The sequence below is a fragment of the Rhodnius prolixus genome, unplaced genomic scaffold, assembly GCF_049639745.1.
Source record: "Rhodnius prolixus isolate KJV_2025 unplaced genomic scaffold, Rpr scaffold_17, whole genome shotgun sequence".
Taxonomy (NCBI): domain Eukaryota; kingdom Metazoa; phylum Arthropoda; class Insecta; order Hemiptera; family Reduviidae; genus Rhodnius; species Rhodnius prolixus.
In genome coordinates, this window is record NW_027411626.1 from 2,910,452 (window position 1) to 2,926,331 (window position 15,880).

The 15,880-nt window shown below is 31.4% G+C and overlaps 2 protein-coding genes and 1 long non-coding RNA gene across 6 annotated transcripts in view; 1 reads left to right on the top strand and 2 right to left on the bottom strand.

The window, feature by feature from the left end:
* Window positions 1–321: 321 nt before the first annotated feature.
* LOC141459643 (3,4-dihydroxyphenylacetaldehyde synthase 2-like) lies at window positions 322–5,723 on the bottom strand. Of its 2 annotated transcripts, XM_074138948.1 has the most exons (11): window positions 5,588–5,723; window positions 4,970–5,090; window positions 4,764–4,877; window positions 4,281–4,400; window positions 4,057–4,186; window positions 3,318–3,466; window positions 3,124–3,235; window positions 2,839–2,956; window positions 2,454–2,553; window positions 1,169–1,369; window positions 444–1,101 (listed from the first exon to the last, which is right to left on the bottom strand). In XM_074138948.1, the coding sequence occupies exons 1-11, from the start codon at window positions 5,665–5,667 to the stop codon at window positions 796–798; spliced, it is 1,551 nt and encodes a 516-aa protein (XP_073995049.1). In that variant the 5' UTR covers window positions 5,668–5,723; the 3' UTR covers window positions 444–795. The 2 variants fall into 2 exon arrangements, with proteins under 2 accessions (XP_073995050.1, XP_073995049.1); XM_074138949.1 differs by lacking the exon at window positions 4,764–4,877 and having other exon boundaries at window positions 322–1,101.
* Window positions 2,941–5,709, top strand: LOC141459651 (uncharacterized). The gene is made up of 2 exons (XR_012461569.1): window positions 2,941–3,081; window positions 4,943–5,709. It is a non-coding gene; the product is annotated as an uncharacterized lncRNA (long non-coding RNA).
* A 492-nt stretch (window positions 5,724–6,215) lies between the features above and the next one.
* LOC141459627 (cilia- and flagella-associated protein 47-like) overlaps window positions 6,216–15,880 on the bottom strand; it is a 78,727-nt gene continuing 69,062 nt past the window's right edge. The window contains exons 29-35 of one of the 3 annotated variants that reach the window (XM_074138881.1): window positions 14,315–14,451; window positions 13,783–14,018; window positions 12,634–12,849; window positions 10,055–10,257; window positions 9,007–9,229; window positions 8,636–8,791; window positions 6,216–6,858 (exon numbers count right to left, since the gene is read on the bottom strand). In XM_074138881.1, the coding sequence (XP_073994982.1) occupies window positions 6,692–6,858; window positions 8,636–8,791; window positions 9,007–9,229; window positions 10,055–10,257; window positions 12,634–12,849; window positions 13,783–14,018; window positions 14,315–14,451 (1,338 nt within the window). In that variant the 3' untranslated portion in view covers window positions 6,216–6,691. Of the gene's footprint in view, window positions 6,859–7,390; window positions 8,568–8,635; window positions 8,792–9,006; window positions 9,230–10,054; window positions 10,258–12,633; window positions 12,850–13,782; window positions 14,019–14,314; window positions 14,452–15,880 lie in introns of those variants that run through there. The other 2 variants (XM_074138882.1, XM_074138884.1) reach the window with 2 other exon arrangements.

Consider the following 15,880-nt stretch of genomic DNA (forward strand, 5'->3'; position numbering starts at 1 on the left):
ACTACTGAACAAAAAAAAACGAGTTTTGTAAAAAAAAAAAAAAATTTGCTATGACGATCTTGCCATCATCGCAACACCAACTTTTATCGATTTATCGAAAAGTGTATTGGCGACTAACAACTGCCTTCATAATCAGCATATACTTGAAATATTTGACAAGGTTTTGTATTTACAATAATAAATAGGAAAACAAACCTTTTTTTTTTTTTAATTTAAAACTGGACACATTTGAATAACATTTCTAAAAGTGGACATATATTTCATTTTGCTTTAAGAACATACTCAATGTAAAAAAAAAAAAGGATGAAAAAATAAGAAAAATAACACGTAACCTTTATTTTATTCTTAGAATCCTCATATAAAAATAATATCCCACTAATATTATAATGAAACATATATATATATAACCAGCTTGCTTAGATTGTTGCTCAAGTTCTTTTGACATTATATGTAGGTAATATAGCTTGACACTAGGGTACATGACATCTAATTGCAATAATAATCGAAACAAAAATTGACAAAGTCTAAAACACGATGTGTGCGATAAATGTCTCTTGAAGCGTGTCGACAACAGAATTTGTGCCCTACAAAAAAATTAAAATAAACAAACCTTTTTTTTTATTTTGGAATGGATTTTACGTACTCTGAAATTTGATCCCTCAAATCCCTTTTTCACATAGCCTTGTTTCTTTTTTTTAAAAAAAATACACGTACCGCACCATAATTATACAAAATATTAATGGACATTTACCCCCCTCACTAAAATTGATAATTTTTGTTGATAAACTTGAATTACTAGTTAGAAACAATTTCCGTTTTAACATGTTCATCTTTGGTACAAATAGTTTTGGATTTCTTCTCAGATACTGATTCTCCGCCAAGAAATAGAACACCTTTAGCAGCCTTTTCATTCTCTTTCAATAAGTGTCTTGCTGTCTTGGTGATTAACGCCCACGATGATTCTACATCATTAGGTTCCGTTAGCCGGCTACAAACGCAATATCTAAGGACGTATTTACCATCAACATGAGCGGCTACCATGTATAGATTTCCGTCTTTGTTTAATCTATCTAAGAGTTGTATGCTGAAACTATCTTCACCCTGAAAGTATAATAAATTGTTTTTAAAAATCTAACCAAATTCAGCATAAACAAAATTCACAACTTACCTTAGCTCTAAAACAAACTAAACCAAGTGTGGCTGGTCGAACTATCTCAAACAGCGCATCATTTCTGACTAAAGTTTCGAAATATTGTGCCAACGAACATTGATTTCTGATATGTGATTGCAAACCAGACAAGCCGTACAATCGTAAAGTGAACCACAATTTCAATGCTCGAAATCTACGACCTAATGGTATCTGCCAGTGCTGGAAATTAAAAATAAAAACGAATCTAAATATATTTATGCTCACAGGATTTTCTCTTGCTACTATTTCCAAGGTTTTAACTAAAACATTTTCTTCAAATATCTGAACTTTAAAAGTTATATTAATTTCTTACCAGCGTTTTACTTTGAAGTTCGGTAAAACCCTAAATTATGGTAAAACCTTACAGAGAAGCCTACCTCAGACCACTACCTGAGAACTGCACTAAAATGAACTATTCTACATAATATATTCAAATAAAAATTATAAATCAATATAAATGTAATTATGTTCGAAATATACGGAAAATCGTAGGAATCATTTTTCAGAAAATCTAACGAGGATTTTTTTTCACAATTAATCCTCCTCAAAAGTAAACAAGAGATAGAACCGTACATAAAATAAAAATGGCCCATTAGAGGAATCCACCTATCCACTTTCTAGAAGAAATGTAAATATTTTTTTTTTTAAAAAAAAAAGGGGCAAAACAAAGAGGTTTTATTTTGACAGGTTAGAACTACTAGAAACAATTAGTTCAACCATTCGCCGCTAAACAGCATGAGATGTTCTTTTTCAAGTACGAGTACTTTTGGACAGTTGTAGCGTTTAAAAGAAATCGTTTTCCTAAATACTGAATAATCTATTCAATAATAATAATTATTTTAAATTAAAAAAGTAAACATTTTATCAAATTTTAATTTATTGGGTCATATTGAAAAGGCACTTAAAGAGGAAAGTCCAACCACCTTTCTCTCTTCCACAAATCAAGTTTTTAATAAAAAATTTCTGATGTAAATATAAACGTTTTATTATTTTAAAACGAAGAAATAGTTCAGAAATATTAAATTATATACTTTTTTTAACCCTTTCCAGTTCGATGATACCATATGGCATCACTAGTTTAAAATTTAATGCTTAATTTTGGCCAAATGATACAATTGGCATCATTTTAGTTTTCTTTCATGTCTGTTGAGGCAGCACAAGTCGTGATTTTTTACATTTTTGTCTGCACTTTTTCTGTATAATAATTCGGTCCGGAAAGGATAGTTGCTTAAAATCTGAAACTCAAGAATTTTAGCATGCTTACTCTAAAATCAGGAGCAAGATTGTTTTGTTTTTCATGATCATGTTTTAAATAAATTCTATCCACACTGAACGCACTAATAAGTGGTGTTGTATCTTTAAACCTGAAAACAAAAAAACAAAGAAAAAAGTAAAATAATTATATAATATATAAGAATTTTTAGTAAAACGAGTGAGTTGGTGATTGATTTATTGTAAAATAAGAAACACGAATTGTAATTGCAAGCAAAATGCCTAAAAGAATCGAAAAATTTGATTGTCAGTAATCTCGATATATCGATATTTGTAAGATGAATCAACCCTAAGTATAGATACAAAATATATGAGTGTTGCTGGGAAAGATATATCTAAAAGGCTGTACATTCTACACTTATCATTATAATACTAACCACATGGTAGAACAATCAAAATTCACTAGTAGCCATTTATGCGGATTAATGTCAAAACTGTCAGCATACTGGATTCCATTTAACATTTGTCTGTATTCAGGGCAAATACAAGCTGAACCTGTGAATAGTGTTAAGTTTTTATTCATAATTGAGGGGGATGAAGGAATAAATAAACACGTCACCTTACACATAACATCATCTTTGATTTTATAAACTGCAGTAGTAAGAAAATTGTAAGAGAGGGTGAGTATAAGGTTCACAGCTGTTTTATTTTTAATGATTCACCTGCATAAGCTGCATCTACATGCAACCAAATATTTTTCTCATTGCAAATTACGCCAAGTTCATCTAGACGATCAAAAGCGCATGTACCAGTGCTGCCTAGTGTTGCTATTACCTAGAAATAAAATTAATTAGTTTATATTTAAATAAAACACAGTTTACAGTAAACAGGAATAGGAAAAAAAAAGAGTTTTTACACAACACGGTATCAATCCTTCTTTAATATCTTTATCAATGGCTTCCACCAGAGTACTTCCTCGTAGAGAGCCATTTTCATCGGCTGGTAAAAGTCTTATTGTGATGGAAGCATGCAGACTTGATTTCTCGACGGATGAGTTCGATTGGTCTGTAAAATAGAAACAGAAATTCATTCATTTCAGTAACGAGGAATTTTCTTCGAACTCGGTTTTTTTTTTTTATCACATTTAATCCTCCACAAAAGTAAACAAGAGATAGTTTAGGGGTACGCAAAAAAAAAAAGGTATTATGGCGGAAGATATAAAAATTATACAGATATATTATTAATGAGAAAAAAAATTATATAATAAATGATTCCTACAACTTAATTACAAAATTATTATAATAAAACTGAATAACAAATAAATTGACAAGAATTACGTACTCATTCGATACTGCAGTATTTTTTCGATACTAATATAATATCGAATTATTCGATACCGATATTCAGATTGATTTGATGTTAATTTAAAGTTACAATACGTAAAATCAAGAATACGATTTTTTTATTTATTTATTGTATATTATATATATAAATATATTATATGTTAGGGGTACACTAATGAAAAAAGATTGGGAACTGCTGTTCTAGAAGAAATGTAAATATATTTTTTTTAAAGGAGGCAAAACAAAGAGGTTTTATTTTGACAGGTTAGAACCATACACCCCAGTTTTAACCATGTATTTTATGGTACCAACCGGAAGCATAAGCCACCAAACGACCCTTAATATCCGCTTCTCTTTTTTCTGGATGGAATTCTTTTACATAGTCCACTGTTTTCTCTTTCGCCACCAATAATGCGACTAATGTAGCTTCGCTAGCAGAACCCTTGGGTGAAAAAAAATACAAACAAAAAAAAAATGAGGATTTTAAAAATACCATAAATACAAAATTATCTCAAGCGAGTAACTAAATTTCATACCTGTATAATTCCGCCTCCGGGACCATCTGAAGTATTAAGATAACATTCAGGTAAACCTAACGCTTTGGCGAGCCAATCCAGTACTATAACTTCCAGTTCTGTACACGCTGGACTGGCCATCTAAATAATCATTAATAAAAATTTATATTTTTGTAAAATCTACACCAGTTATAATTCTCTGATAATCGTGCAGTGTTTAGATTTCGAAATATCCGTTTTGAGACAATCAGTGTAAGAAATGTTTACTAAAACGAAATTACAAGTTTGAACTTGTAAATTTTTGATGTCCGACCAAACTTTCTTCAGACCAGTTTACAAAAAACTTTCGTTTTTATTTTGTTTCGGATTCAGCGGACCTCAAATCACAATATTTCGCGTCAAAACTCGCAACCATAAGAATTCTGAACAATCGCTTTTACTTTATCTTACCTATTTTGTTGTAAGAGAAATTATTATAAATTATTGAAAAAAATGAAAACTAACCCAATTGAATCCTATACATCCTATAGCTGCACTTAACATTTCCCCAATAATACTTGGATATGAACTGCCCGTTGGATAGAAAGCATTGAATTTTGGTGAATGCCAATGAGTTATCTAATTAAAAAAATTAGTTTCAAACTTTGATGGATATTTATCTAATAAAACATCATTGATTACAGATAATGCTGGTATTCATAGTTACTTACTCCAGGCATTATTAAATTCTCAACATCCGGAAGTATCTGTGTCCAATGATCTGGTGTAGTTGGCATCTCTTTCGGCAGCAATTTGTGCAAGTATCCTGGCTTTACTTCCGCAAGCACAGGCCTGAACAAAGTAAAAAAACTCGACTTTCTTTTTCAATTGTTCTCAAAATTCCAACTTATATATTTAATTATTGACACTTTAAATGGCATCTACCCAAACCCTTTTTAAGAAGAGTACCCTAAATTGAGGTTCCGAGAAAAATTTATCCAGTAAAAGATTCGTATGAAATCACTACACAAAGACTAAATAAAATCACTACTTCGATCTAGGTTGCAAATGCCATCTACATATATTGGATTAATCTCAGAAGAGACAAGAGCAACAGTCTGGAATATCTTGCACCCTGGCACCGTATGCTTCCTTCCAGTTCTCCAATCATTTTTCCCCAGGCGTTAAGCTCTATTTTTGGCACAGTTTTTCGAGCAAATTCTGAACTGGAAATACTTGTTTTTAAAGGCCTCAAAGTTCGAAAAAAACTTGTTTTTTTAATCAAAATTTTTGTAGTATTAATTAAAATTAGTTCTAGTAAACTAATAATTAAAATTATAAATAAATACCTGTCACGAATGTTGTCTAAATAATCGGCAACATAATCCACTGACCGTTTCCCGAACTGTCGAAACTCTTCTGAATTCATGTTCTCAAAATAATATCTTCCAGAAGGAAGAATGTAGAAAAAGGAAGCAAGTGATGATTCTTCAAAATCAAATTAACTAGTTAGTCTATTCCAATTGGAATAATTACCAAACAATCGTTGCATCCCAATATATATGTTACAACGCTTTATGATCACAATCCCATTTCACTTTTCTGTTATTATTTTTACTTTGACCTTGTCAGCGTTGAAGATCCATTGTTGCAGGAACAAGTTTTAATCGCTCCCCAGTTAATCTAATGCACCATTACATCATCTTTTAACGTGTTGTTAATTAAGAACAAAACATTAAGTTATCAATAACAGATGACCTTCATTTAGCTAATCAAACACTGTGAAAAACGGGCATCTTTTATATTCATTTTGTATGTGCATGTTATTTACATTCTCTAATTAGGTAGGGAAGGTAATAACTGCTTTATGCCAAATTCTCTCATCAGGAAATAACCTTCTAAAGGTTTCCTAATTACGAAAAAGTGGTTTTTATAAAACAGGTTGTGCGTAAACAACACAAAAAACTAAAAAACGGATGAAGCTTATTTCTTTTATTTAAACATTATAACAATAACAATTATATTTTACTTCATTAAATTTTCATTATTATTGTTTAGAATTTATTAGATGTCATAGACCCTTTTTATACTGGGCCATTTTCATATACAATTAGTTGAAAATATTTTAAGAGGGGGGTCATACATAAATGGGGGATAACTCCTTTTAGGAATTACAGCATCCTAACTCTTAAGGGAAAATTTATATTCTTATTTTAATTAACGTTGTAAGCGCACACTTTGGGGTAGCAAAGGGAACTTGAACGAGTACTGTTGACCCAGGGGCCGCGAAGACAAAGTATTTACTTATTCAAATGTAACCAAAAATCAATACATAATTTTTACACTTAAATGTAGAAATTAAAAAAACAACCAATATTTTTCTTTCACATTATGATTGGTTAACTTTTTTTTTTTAAAAAAAAGGGAACACTGATTAACTAAAAAAGTATATTTCACGCCTTCTTTGATTGATTTAAGGGCGCTTGCAATTCAAAATCGACTTTATAGATCCTCACTTCGGCTTCATCTTCAGAGATCATCTCCAATAGGGCTGTAAATGAGCTAGTCGCATCAGATCTAACGTGCAGAGGGATTGCTATTGTAGTGTCAGCGTGAACATCTGGAAAATATTATTATTTTTTGTTATTTTATAATTTTGTTATGTCATGACTTGAGACTAAATTAAGTTTTTGGCACATTGAAGAATATGAATTCTGAACATTTTGGTCTGCCTAATTACTTTTAGACTTTCATGTCCTAGAAACTTGTCGGTGAAATCTTCAAATCAAATATCTGTTCTATTTAATATTCTTTAATTAAAAAATAAACTTATGAATTAGTAATTTCATTAATTTATTATATTATATTAATAAAAAAATGTTCTATCAATTAAATCAAGTCTTATTACGCAATAAATTATGTGCATTACGCAACGCATTGTTTTTACCATACGATTAAAAAATACAATAAATATTCACTTAAGTTATTTACAGAAACTAAGGAAAACAATAAATGTTTACATAATTACCGTAAATTTAAAAACAAAAGAATAATTTTTCAAATTTACTTCTTTTTTTAAAGGTAATAGGTATGAATGGATTTTTTTTTTTTTTTTTAAATCTATTACCATTCATAAGACTCTACATAAATTACACTTACGTAATTAAATAATATAGTAACTTAAAATTAACGTCTGTCATTAATTACAACAATAAATTACTGAAATGATTCTTAAAAATAACATGAGCTACTTATGAGAACTCGTCCATTCACGAGATTTCTTAGAATAAATAGAATAGAATAGCTGATGGGACGGGACCTACGCCCCACGGCCCCGCAGAGACTTGTGCCAGCCCCCTTCTTAGTTCTAGAACAAGAACCCTGCCCTGCTAAAGATGTTGAGCACTTTCCCTACTAGTTCTTTTTTAGCGCTACTAACTCCTTAGGTCTTAACCATCCAAAGGTTTCATACCGCAACCGCTCGATTGACGAGATTTCTTAGTAATAAACAGTTAGTTTTCTGTAGGCATTTCTGTAAGAAGGAGTCACGAAGCACTGACTAGAAGCACCTCTTTAGCGTGAGGCATGAAACATGATTGAAGTCAAAAATCCTCTCCAGTCAACGCTAAACAGATTTATTCTACCTCTGATAATGGATGATGAAAGTCCGAAACCGGTCAGGGATACCAATAAACAGGCATGATAAAATTGAGAAAAAAAACTCAGTAAAAACTCCAGTTTGGGACGACTGGATTTTCTTAGAATTCTGAAATTTGACAATACATTCTAATTTTTAACAATGACAATTAACTTGGACGACTGGATTTTCTTAGAATTCTGAAATTTGACAATACATTCTAATTTTTAACAATGACAATTAACTTGGACGACTGGATTTTCTTAGAATTCTGAAATTTGACAATACATTCTAATTTTTAACAATGACAATTAACTTGGACGACTGGATTTTCTTAGAATTCTGAAATTTGACAATACATTCTAATTTTTAACAATGACAATGTACTAAAATGTAAACTTATTTTCTAGAAAACCAGTTTCGATAATCAATTTTCACGGATAAACTTTTAGCCCTGTAAAAGCTTTTTGTAAGAGAGAATATTTACACCTATTTTAACAATAAGAACTATAAATTGCTCAATGGTGGAAGGATAGTTAGCAAACTGGACTCCCAAGTGGAGATCCTAGGTTCGAATCCAACTGTTTAGCCCTTAGATTTTTTTTTCTTCTTTTTTTCCCTAGAAGCTTCTTATAGCACACTGTCCGATTATTGACAGTGGACAGAAGATTGTCCGAAGGCCGGGCAGTGCACTGAAAAAAAAAAGCCGCAGAGGTTGACACACCTTGAAAAACGATGAAAAACTGCTTAATTTGCTTACCGTTTATTGTCAACTTGTTGTATACTTCTACTTTATCTGTGTCGCATTTCAACTTGAAGGTAACTTTAGAATCAAAAATATCTGCCATTTTCTTGCAGCCAGAATCTTTTATCTTACTTATCATCCACTTAATCAATTTCAAGCCAATTGTTGTCTCTGAAATCACAATTATAATTGTCTATGCAAGAATACAAAATTCCAAAATGGTGAAATAGTCTTTAACAAAAAGATGGTAAAAATAAATCATTTCTTTTTTTTTAGAAAAATCTATTGTGAACACACACATATAACTTTTTTTCACTAAAAAAGTGCCGAAGTTCTGCCTGCATTATACGTATAAACTCTTTAAATTATTGCAAATCTTTATTTACCAAGATGAGTGTTCCAAAACTTCTTTTCTTTATCAGACAGCGTGAAGAACAACATTGTCTTGATTGCTTCCCAGAAACGAGCATTCCTTGCCAATACGTTGATATGAACTAGACGAGGACAAGTGGCCGAGCACATGGTCGTCGGTACACGGATACACTCTTCGGATGGCAGTTTCACGTTGAAAACTTCATGATCATAATCGTAGCGAGGAGTCAGTGTTAACTGGAGAGAAAATGAATTATAATAATAATTATAATGAATCATCTTATCTTTTTTTAAAAAATATTTTATCTGAATAAACAATATAAGTTTGCGGAAAACTCCGACAATCAACTATGTTTTCATTCGTAAAGATTTTAGTACTTCATTTTTCACTGATGATAAATGCTTTGGAAACTGCCGATTAAGTATCCGATGTTGCCTACTCACAAGACTTCCTCTACTAACCCAACTGGGCACATAATGCTACACTATTCATCCTAGACGCTGAGTTCACTAGGTAGACGATGAAATTATAGAGCTCAGGATGTTGCTATGTCTTCCACGAGTCACTCTCAAGGACCCTGGTCGTTTTTCCTTGCCGGGGGCTGTTTTGGTTTCACAAGACATCTCTACAAATTGGAAACTCATTCCAGACCTTCCTTTAGAGAGTTTGTGATGAGGAAGAAGGCTATCTCCCATTGTTATTTGGCTGCTTAGGACATCGGAAAGTCAGATACTCTGCTTTTTCATATGGTTCTTATCCGTTTATTATTGCTCTTATTGTATATTACCCAGCATAGAACTACCAATCATCTTTTCAACTACATGTTTATTCGACAATGTTTGGGTATCCAGTCTTCAATGAAAAGTAATCCACCAATTTAGCATAAAACAACATACCAGATTTATTTCTGACCCATATCTAAACAGATATCTTTTCCATTAAAATCATAGGAATCTGGCTAATTTCCCTTAAGCATAAATAAGCTAAACACATAAATTAGTATAAAAAAGTTTAAACGAAATCACTATCCGCCCTCGAACCACAAATTACTAATTTTGTACCTTAACAATAAAATCTCCGAGCCTCTCGTTAGAGAAAATCAGCCAGAAGCAGTTGACACTCAAGGAGAAACTCGCCACCACTATAGGCAACACTGTCGATTTGGTATGCAAGCCTGGCACATTTATGGAGGAACATCCGACGTATAACATCCTGGGAATTTTCACATCTTTTATTTTACTCCACTTGTAGATAATCACTTTACCTGTAAAATAAATAAATAAATATAATCTCGAGTGAACCCTTATATACGATTCTCTCTTGTAGTAATAATTAACAATTAATTATCTAAGTAGTTTCTGGATTGGACTGAATGAATGAATGAATAAAGACGTTTATTGATTTACATATTCAAGTACATACAGAAATATACAAAAAACATCACTAGACAATGATCTTTCGACCGTCTGTCAAGCTGTTATCCAACTAGAAATTATAAAAAACAAAGAAAAATAGGACAAAATAATGACAAATTATAAGAAATAAATACTATGAACAAAAAGACATACTCGTTACACTAATAATAATATTCCCTTTCTAACTAAAAATTAAATTCTTTAACTAAAAAATCTCTGTAGGAGGATGCCGCAGCAACGAACTTAACCAAACCCATCCAGTCTCCGCCATTTAAATAAAATAAACATTGTTCATTGTCCAATTGGCTCCTGTTAAAACAGGTTAATCTAAATTCTTTTAAAATTGGACACACTGCTAGAAAATGAAACGTGTCTTCAGTAGCATTTAGATTGCACAAGGAACAAACAAAATTACTGTCTTTTAACCAGGGTTTATAATTTAATGGCAATGACTCAGTTCTAATTTTAACGCAAAATTTGATATGTTCAAAATTATTTAACTTTAAATAACTATTGTTTAAATTATAAGTGAGTTGGGAGTACAATGTATGGTAGATAGCGGATTGAGCTTTAATTAAAAATTGCTGTTTAAATTCATATTCAATTTGGTTAAGGATAAAATTTAAACTTTCTCGGACATTACTACTTGTTAAATTTTCTAAATTGATTGACCAGTTGTGTTTATTTGATATATGTATCCATTCTTTAAACCAATAAATTTTCCTGCTAATTATTTCTTTTGCCAACATCAGTGGTAGTCTGTCAGGTGGTAGTTCGAGCACTCTAATGATATAATTAATGTGCAGCTTCAATGTAAACAAATACAATGGGGATAATCCCGTCTCTAAATACAAGGCATAATTAGGCACATTTCTTGGAAGTCCAAACAATCTTTTTATAAAATACCTTTGAAGCTTTTCTATTTCATCAAAGGCTTGGAACCCCCAAATCTGACAGGCATAACACATTACTGATCTAGTGGTGGCATTAAAAATTTCATATTTATTATCTAAACTAATTTTATTATTACAAACAACTTCAGACCATGAGCTATTAATGCTAAATTTAGAGAGAGCAAGTTTTTCCTTTAAATGAACATTCAGTGCAAGACTCGGAGTTAAATTCATTCCTAAATACTTATAATTGCGTACAACCTCTATAGAGTTTCTGGATTGGACTGCCATTTAATTTAAACCTGCAAGTGAATGAAATTAGAAACACCGTCCATATTACGCGACCACCTTCAAAAGTCGCAACTCTATAAGTTCAAGTTCAAGCAAAACACCAAAAGTTAAATAAACTTCCGGATAACAATTTTTCTACATATCTGGAACCCTTTTAATCGTAAATCAAACTGAAATATAACTTAAGATGAAAATATCAGGAGTGCCCGGGCATATTCAAAACAAAAAGTGACATGAAATGGGAACTCCCTGACCCAGAATTCCTTTGGTACTCTCAAGGGGAGAACCTGAACTATTTACGACATTTCGAAATGCTGGAGTAGTGAAGCCAAAAACATGAATAAAATAAAATGTAGAACTAAATTTCCATAAGATTAAGAGATCGGCTGAACGAAAGCGACACTTAACTGAATAGATTTTATTTCTATCTTTTTCTAGATTATCTCCTACGATTTTAGTTTACTATGTGTAATGATTACAAATATATACTTTTTATTAGGACAAATATTCCTGGAATGTACAATTTAAGGGCACTTCCGGGAAGATACCTTGAATTAGCTGTAAAATTCGTTTATTGTGTGATGTATATTGGTAATCTGCTATGTAGAGCTAAAACTATTCGGACAGGGCAGTTGTATAAGAGTTGCTCATCCAAATGCCGAGTTTACTTCAAATATTATTGCATAATTCTTTCTAGAACAATTTCTTTAAGGGCAGTTTTTTTTTAGAGGGAAAAGCTTCCTTCTAAGGGCTCCTGTATAATGTTGGTTAAAAACTTAACAAAGTAGTAAAAATCCCAAGTTTAGAGAAAATCGAAGTGTTAGTGCCTTGATAATTGAAATGAAGTGACAGTCATGGGAGTTTCTACACCAGAATTTTGGGGAAGATTTGAACCAACCCTTAATGCCTTCCCCCTAGGGAACCTCCTAGGTGCGCCTATGAACTATATTATACATACTTGGGTCGAAAAAATTAAGAATTATTTTCTTTAAAACTACTTATTTTTTTTATAAAAGAATAAGGAATAATGATTCAGATTACCAGGCAATGGTTCATATTCTGTGTACCAGATGTCATAAACGGCGGTCGTTTCGTAGGGAGATAACAACTCAAGATTGATGAACACAGTCCGGTATATTGGTACATTAATGACGTAATGTGATTGTAAATCAAACTTGTTCGGTTCAGCTTCTACTTCAAATACCAAATTGTTAGCGTAGTTACCAGCCAGACAAGATCCACAGAAAACCAACACACCTAACAAAACACAATCATTTACTTTCTAATTTCCATCAAAATTTTTTTTTATTATTTCTTATGATAGTAGAGTTTTATTCAAAAATCCTATAAACTTCTCTTATAATGGTGTCAAAAAGTTGAGTACGAATTAAAAGACACTCAATGATTTAAATAATATGTACGTTTTAGTTAACAATTTGGGTTGATATAACCTTTCTCACTTTTACACTAGTTAGTTCCTGATTTTACCCAAAGATGGTTGTACCTCTTATATTCCCTAAACCATATGTTAGGAAATGGTTATAGGATACATCTGTTTGAAGTTCACCGAGTCCTAAAAATGAATTTTTACATAAGTAATTAAAATCTGTTTTCTGTTTCTCAGTTTTTGAACAACCTAACTTATATCGGCCTCTCGCTGGTTTTAATGGTTACCATTTTCGGCCAAGACAAATCTCCACCATCACCTCTCGGATTCCATCTTCTTCTCTTTCTTCTAGCCGGTAGCACTCATTCTTAAATGCCATTTAACCACCTAGTTGGTGCGCTCCCCCATTATGTGACTCTCTTACATCCATCACTTCTATTAACCATTCATTTCTTATCTTATGCATCCTTCGTCTTTTTCAGTGATATCCTCCAAAAACCAATTTTTCATTACTCTTCATAATTTTGCTGTAGACGGTCCTGCCTTTCCGTCGGATACAGCTGGATGCCTTCCATTTGAACAAAAATATTCCCCAAAAAAACCTCTTATTATTAGACAGAAGAGTCCTGATTGAAACTTTGGCGATCAAAATCCCCCTTCCGGAAATAACAATTTACTGATTTGTTCTTAAATTAAACGCTACTTAATGTTTACAATTTGTATTTTTTTTTTTTTTTTAAATTCAAATGTTCTTTCCTTATACGAGATAAACTAGAAAAATAAAGAAATAAATAAGAACTCACATTTAACTTTGAACAATCTTTTAGCTGAATACGACAAGGCCAGCGCTACTTTCTGTTTCGGTTGGATAGTAATTGTATTTTGTGGTTTTGTAATCATAAAACAATCATTTGTATCGCCAATCTTATGTAAAGAAAATCGAATCTTTGAATCCGATGGATTTGATAATATCAACCTCCTGGTAATCGATGTTGAAAGACTGGTGCTCAGTTTTAATGAACTTCTTGGCACATAAGTCCTTTTTTTTTTAAGATATAGAGAGAGAGGGTAACAAAAAAGATATAACAATTTTAATTTGATTACACAGAATTAAATTAAATACTAGGTGTGGTAGAATAATAATTGATTTTTTTTTTTTTTTAAATTATAGAGTATCATTCAACCTTTTTTGGGACTGATTCTTGAAATGGACCATCTGTAGGTGAGTTCTTGGTTCGCGCTCTACCTTGTTGGTTTAACTACTTTTCTTCCACACCTAGTACACAAATAAGATAAATACAAAATATAAAATGAATATATTTAAATAAAACATACCTCAAATTATTGTACAGATGTGTTACAATAATGATCATAGTTATCTGGTCAGATGTTTTAAAATGTAACGGCGTGACCACCAAACCAAGACGTATATTCCACCAAACTGAAGTCAATAATTCAGCATTGTGAAGGTACTGTTTGTGTGTAAAAAAAGAGGAAATTTTGTAAATTGAAATTAAAATTGGGATTTTTTTTTCTTTCTTTCTTTCGAGAGAAAAATTCTAGAAACATTTTTTCCAGGTAAAGGTAAGTACTGTCAAATCATGTCAAAATTTTCCATTTCGAGATTTCATAATTCTAAAATGTACTAGTTTGTTTGTTTTGTACTAGCGTTGGAGTCGTTTTTCTCGAAAAATTTTTAAAAACTGGAAAAAAAATAATTGTTCAGTAAAATGGTATCAGTTTTTGACCAAAAAACTTACTTCGGCATTCTCTGGTGGAATCTAAGCGGAAATATCAAATATAAAGTAGTATTATTTATTGTAGTATTGGTGATTTATTTATTTATTAACGATAAATACACAGAGAGACAAAGACAGAGATGGGTGAGTGAAAGAAAGAAAGAAAGAAATACGTTTATTAATGTCCTGGGACATTAGTCCCTTAAGGACAACAAAAAGTATATACATAAATTTAATGAACTAAAATTTCTCTTCTGAGTTGCTGCCAAATTAATATACGTATACAATATATACACAGTAAAACAAAAAAAGAAAACTAAAATTCCATTTCCTTTTTAAATATATACACAAATCAATACATAAATAAAAATTTTAACTGAAAAGAACAGAATTGGTCTACTGCTTACAGTTTAAATAACAATATAATAATTATATAATGATAATAATAACATTAATAACAATAGTAATAGTGATAGTGATAATAAGTAGAGGAAAAAATGACAAAATAAAGATAATAATTAGAACAAAGAAGTAATAATAGTAATGATAATAATAACTTTAATAATAAATTACTGATTTAAATAACTTTTGATAAGATGTTCGTATAAATGATGTTTAAACGTATTGACAGACTTTGCACGCAAACCAATCGGAAGAGAGTTTCATAACTTGCAAGCTTTTAAATAAAAAGAATTTTGATAGGTTGCAGTCCTAGGTGTGGGCGTGTACAACTGTTCTTTGCTACTAAATAGTGAATACAGATAATCTGGCGCTCTATTTTTAAACAGAAAATAAATAAAGGCACCAAAAAAATATTGCCTTCTGTATTCAACATTTAGCCAGTTCAGACGATGGTAATAAGGAGTAATATGTTCATCTCTCCTGACATCAAAAATGAAACGAACACCCGAGTTTAGAGCTCTTTGTATCCTTGTATTCAGTTCCGAAATCAGGTCCAAATAAACAAGACAGCAATAATCTACATGCGAGAGAATGAGTGTTTGAACCAACTGCTTTCTTAGTGACACAGGCAAGATTTCTTTATGGTACTTCAGTTGATACAGAGCTTTGTTCATTCTATTGACAACATCACCCACATGATTATGCCAAGTTAAGGTGCTATTGAAGGTAACCCCCAAAAACTTAGCAGAATCCACCACAT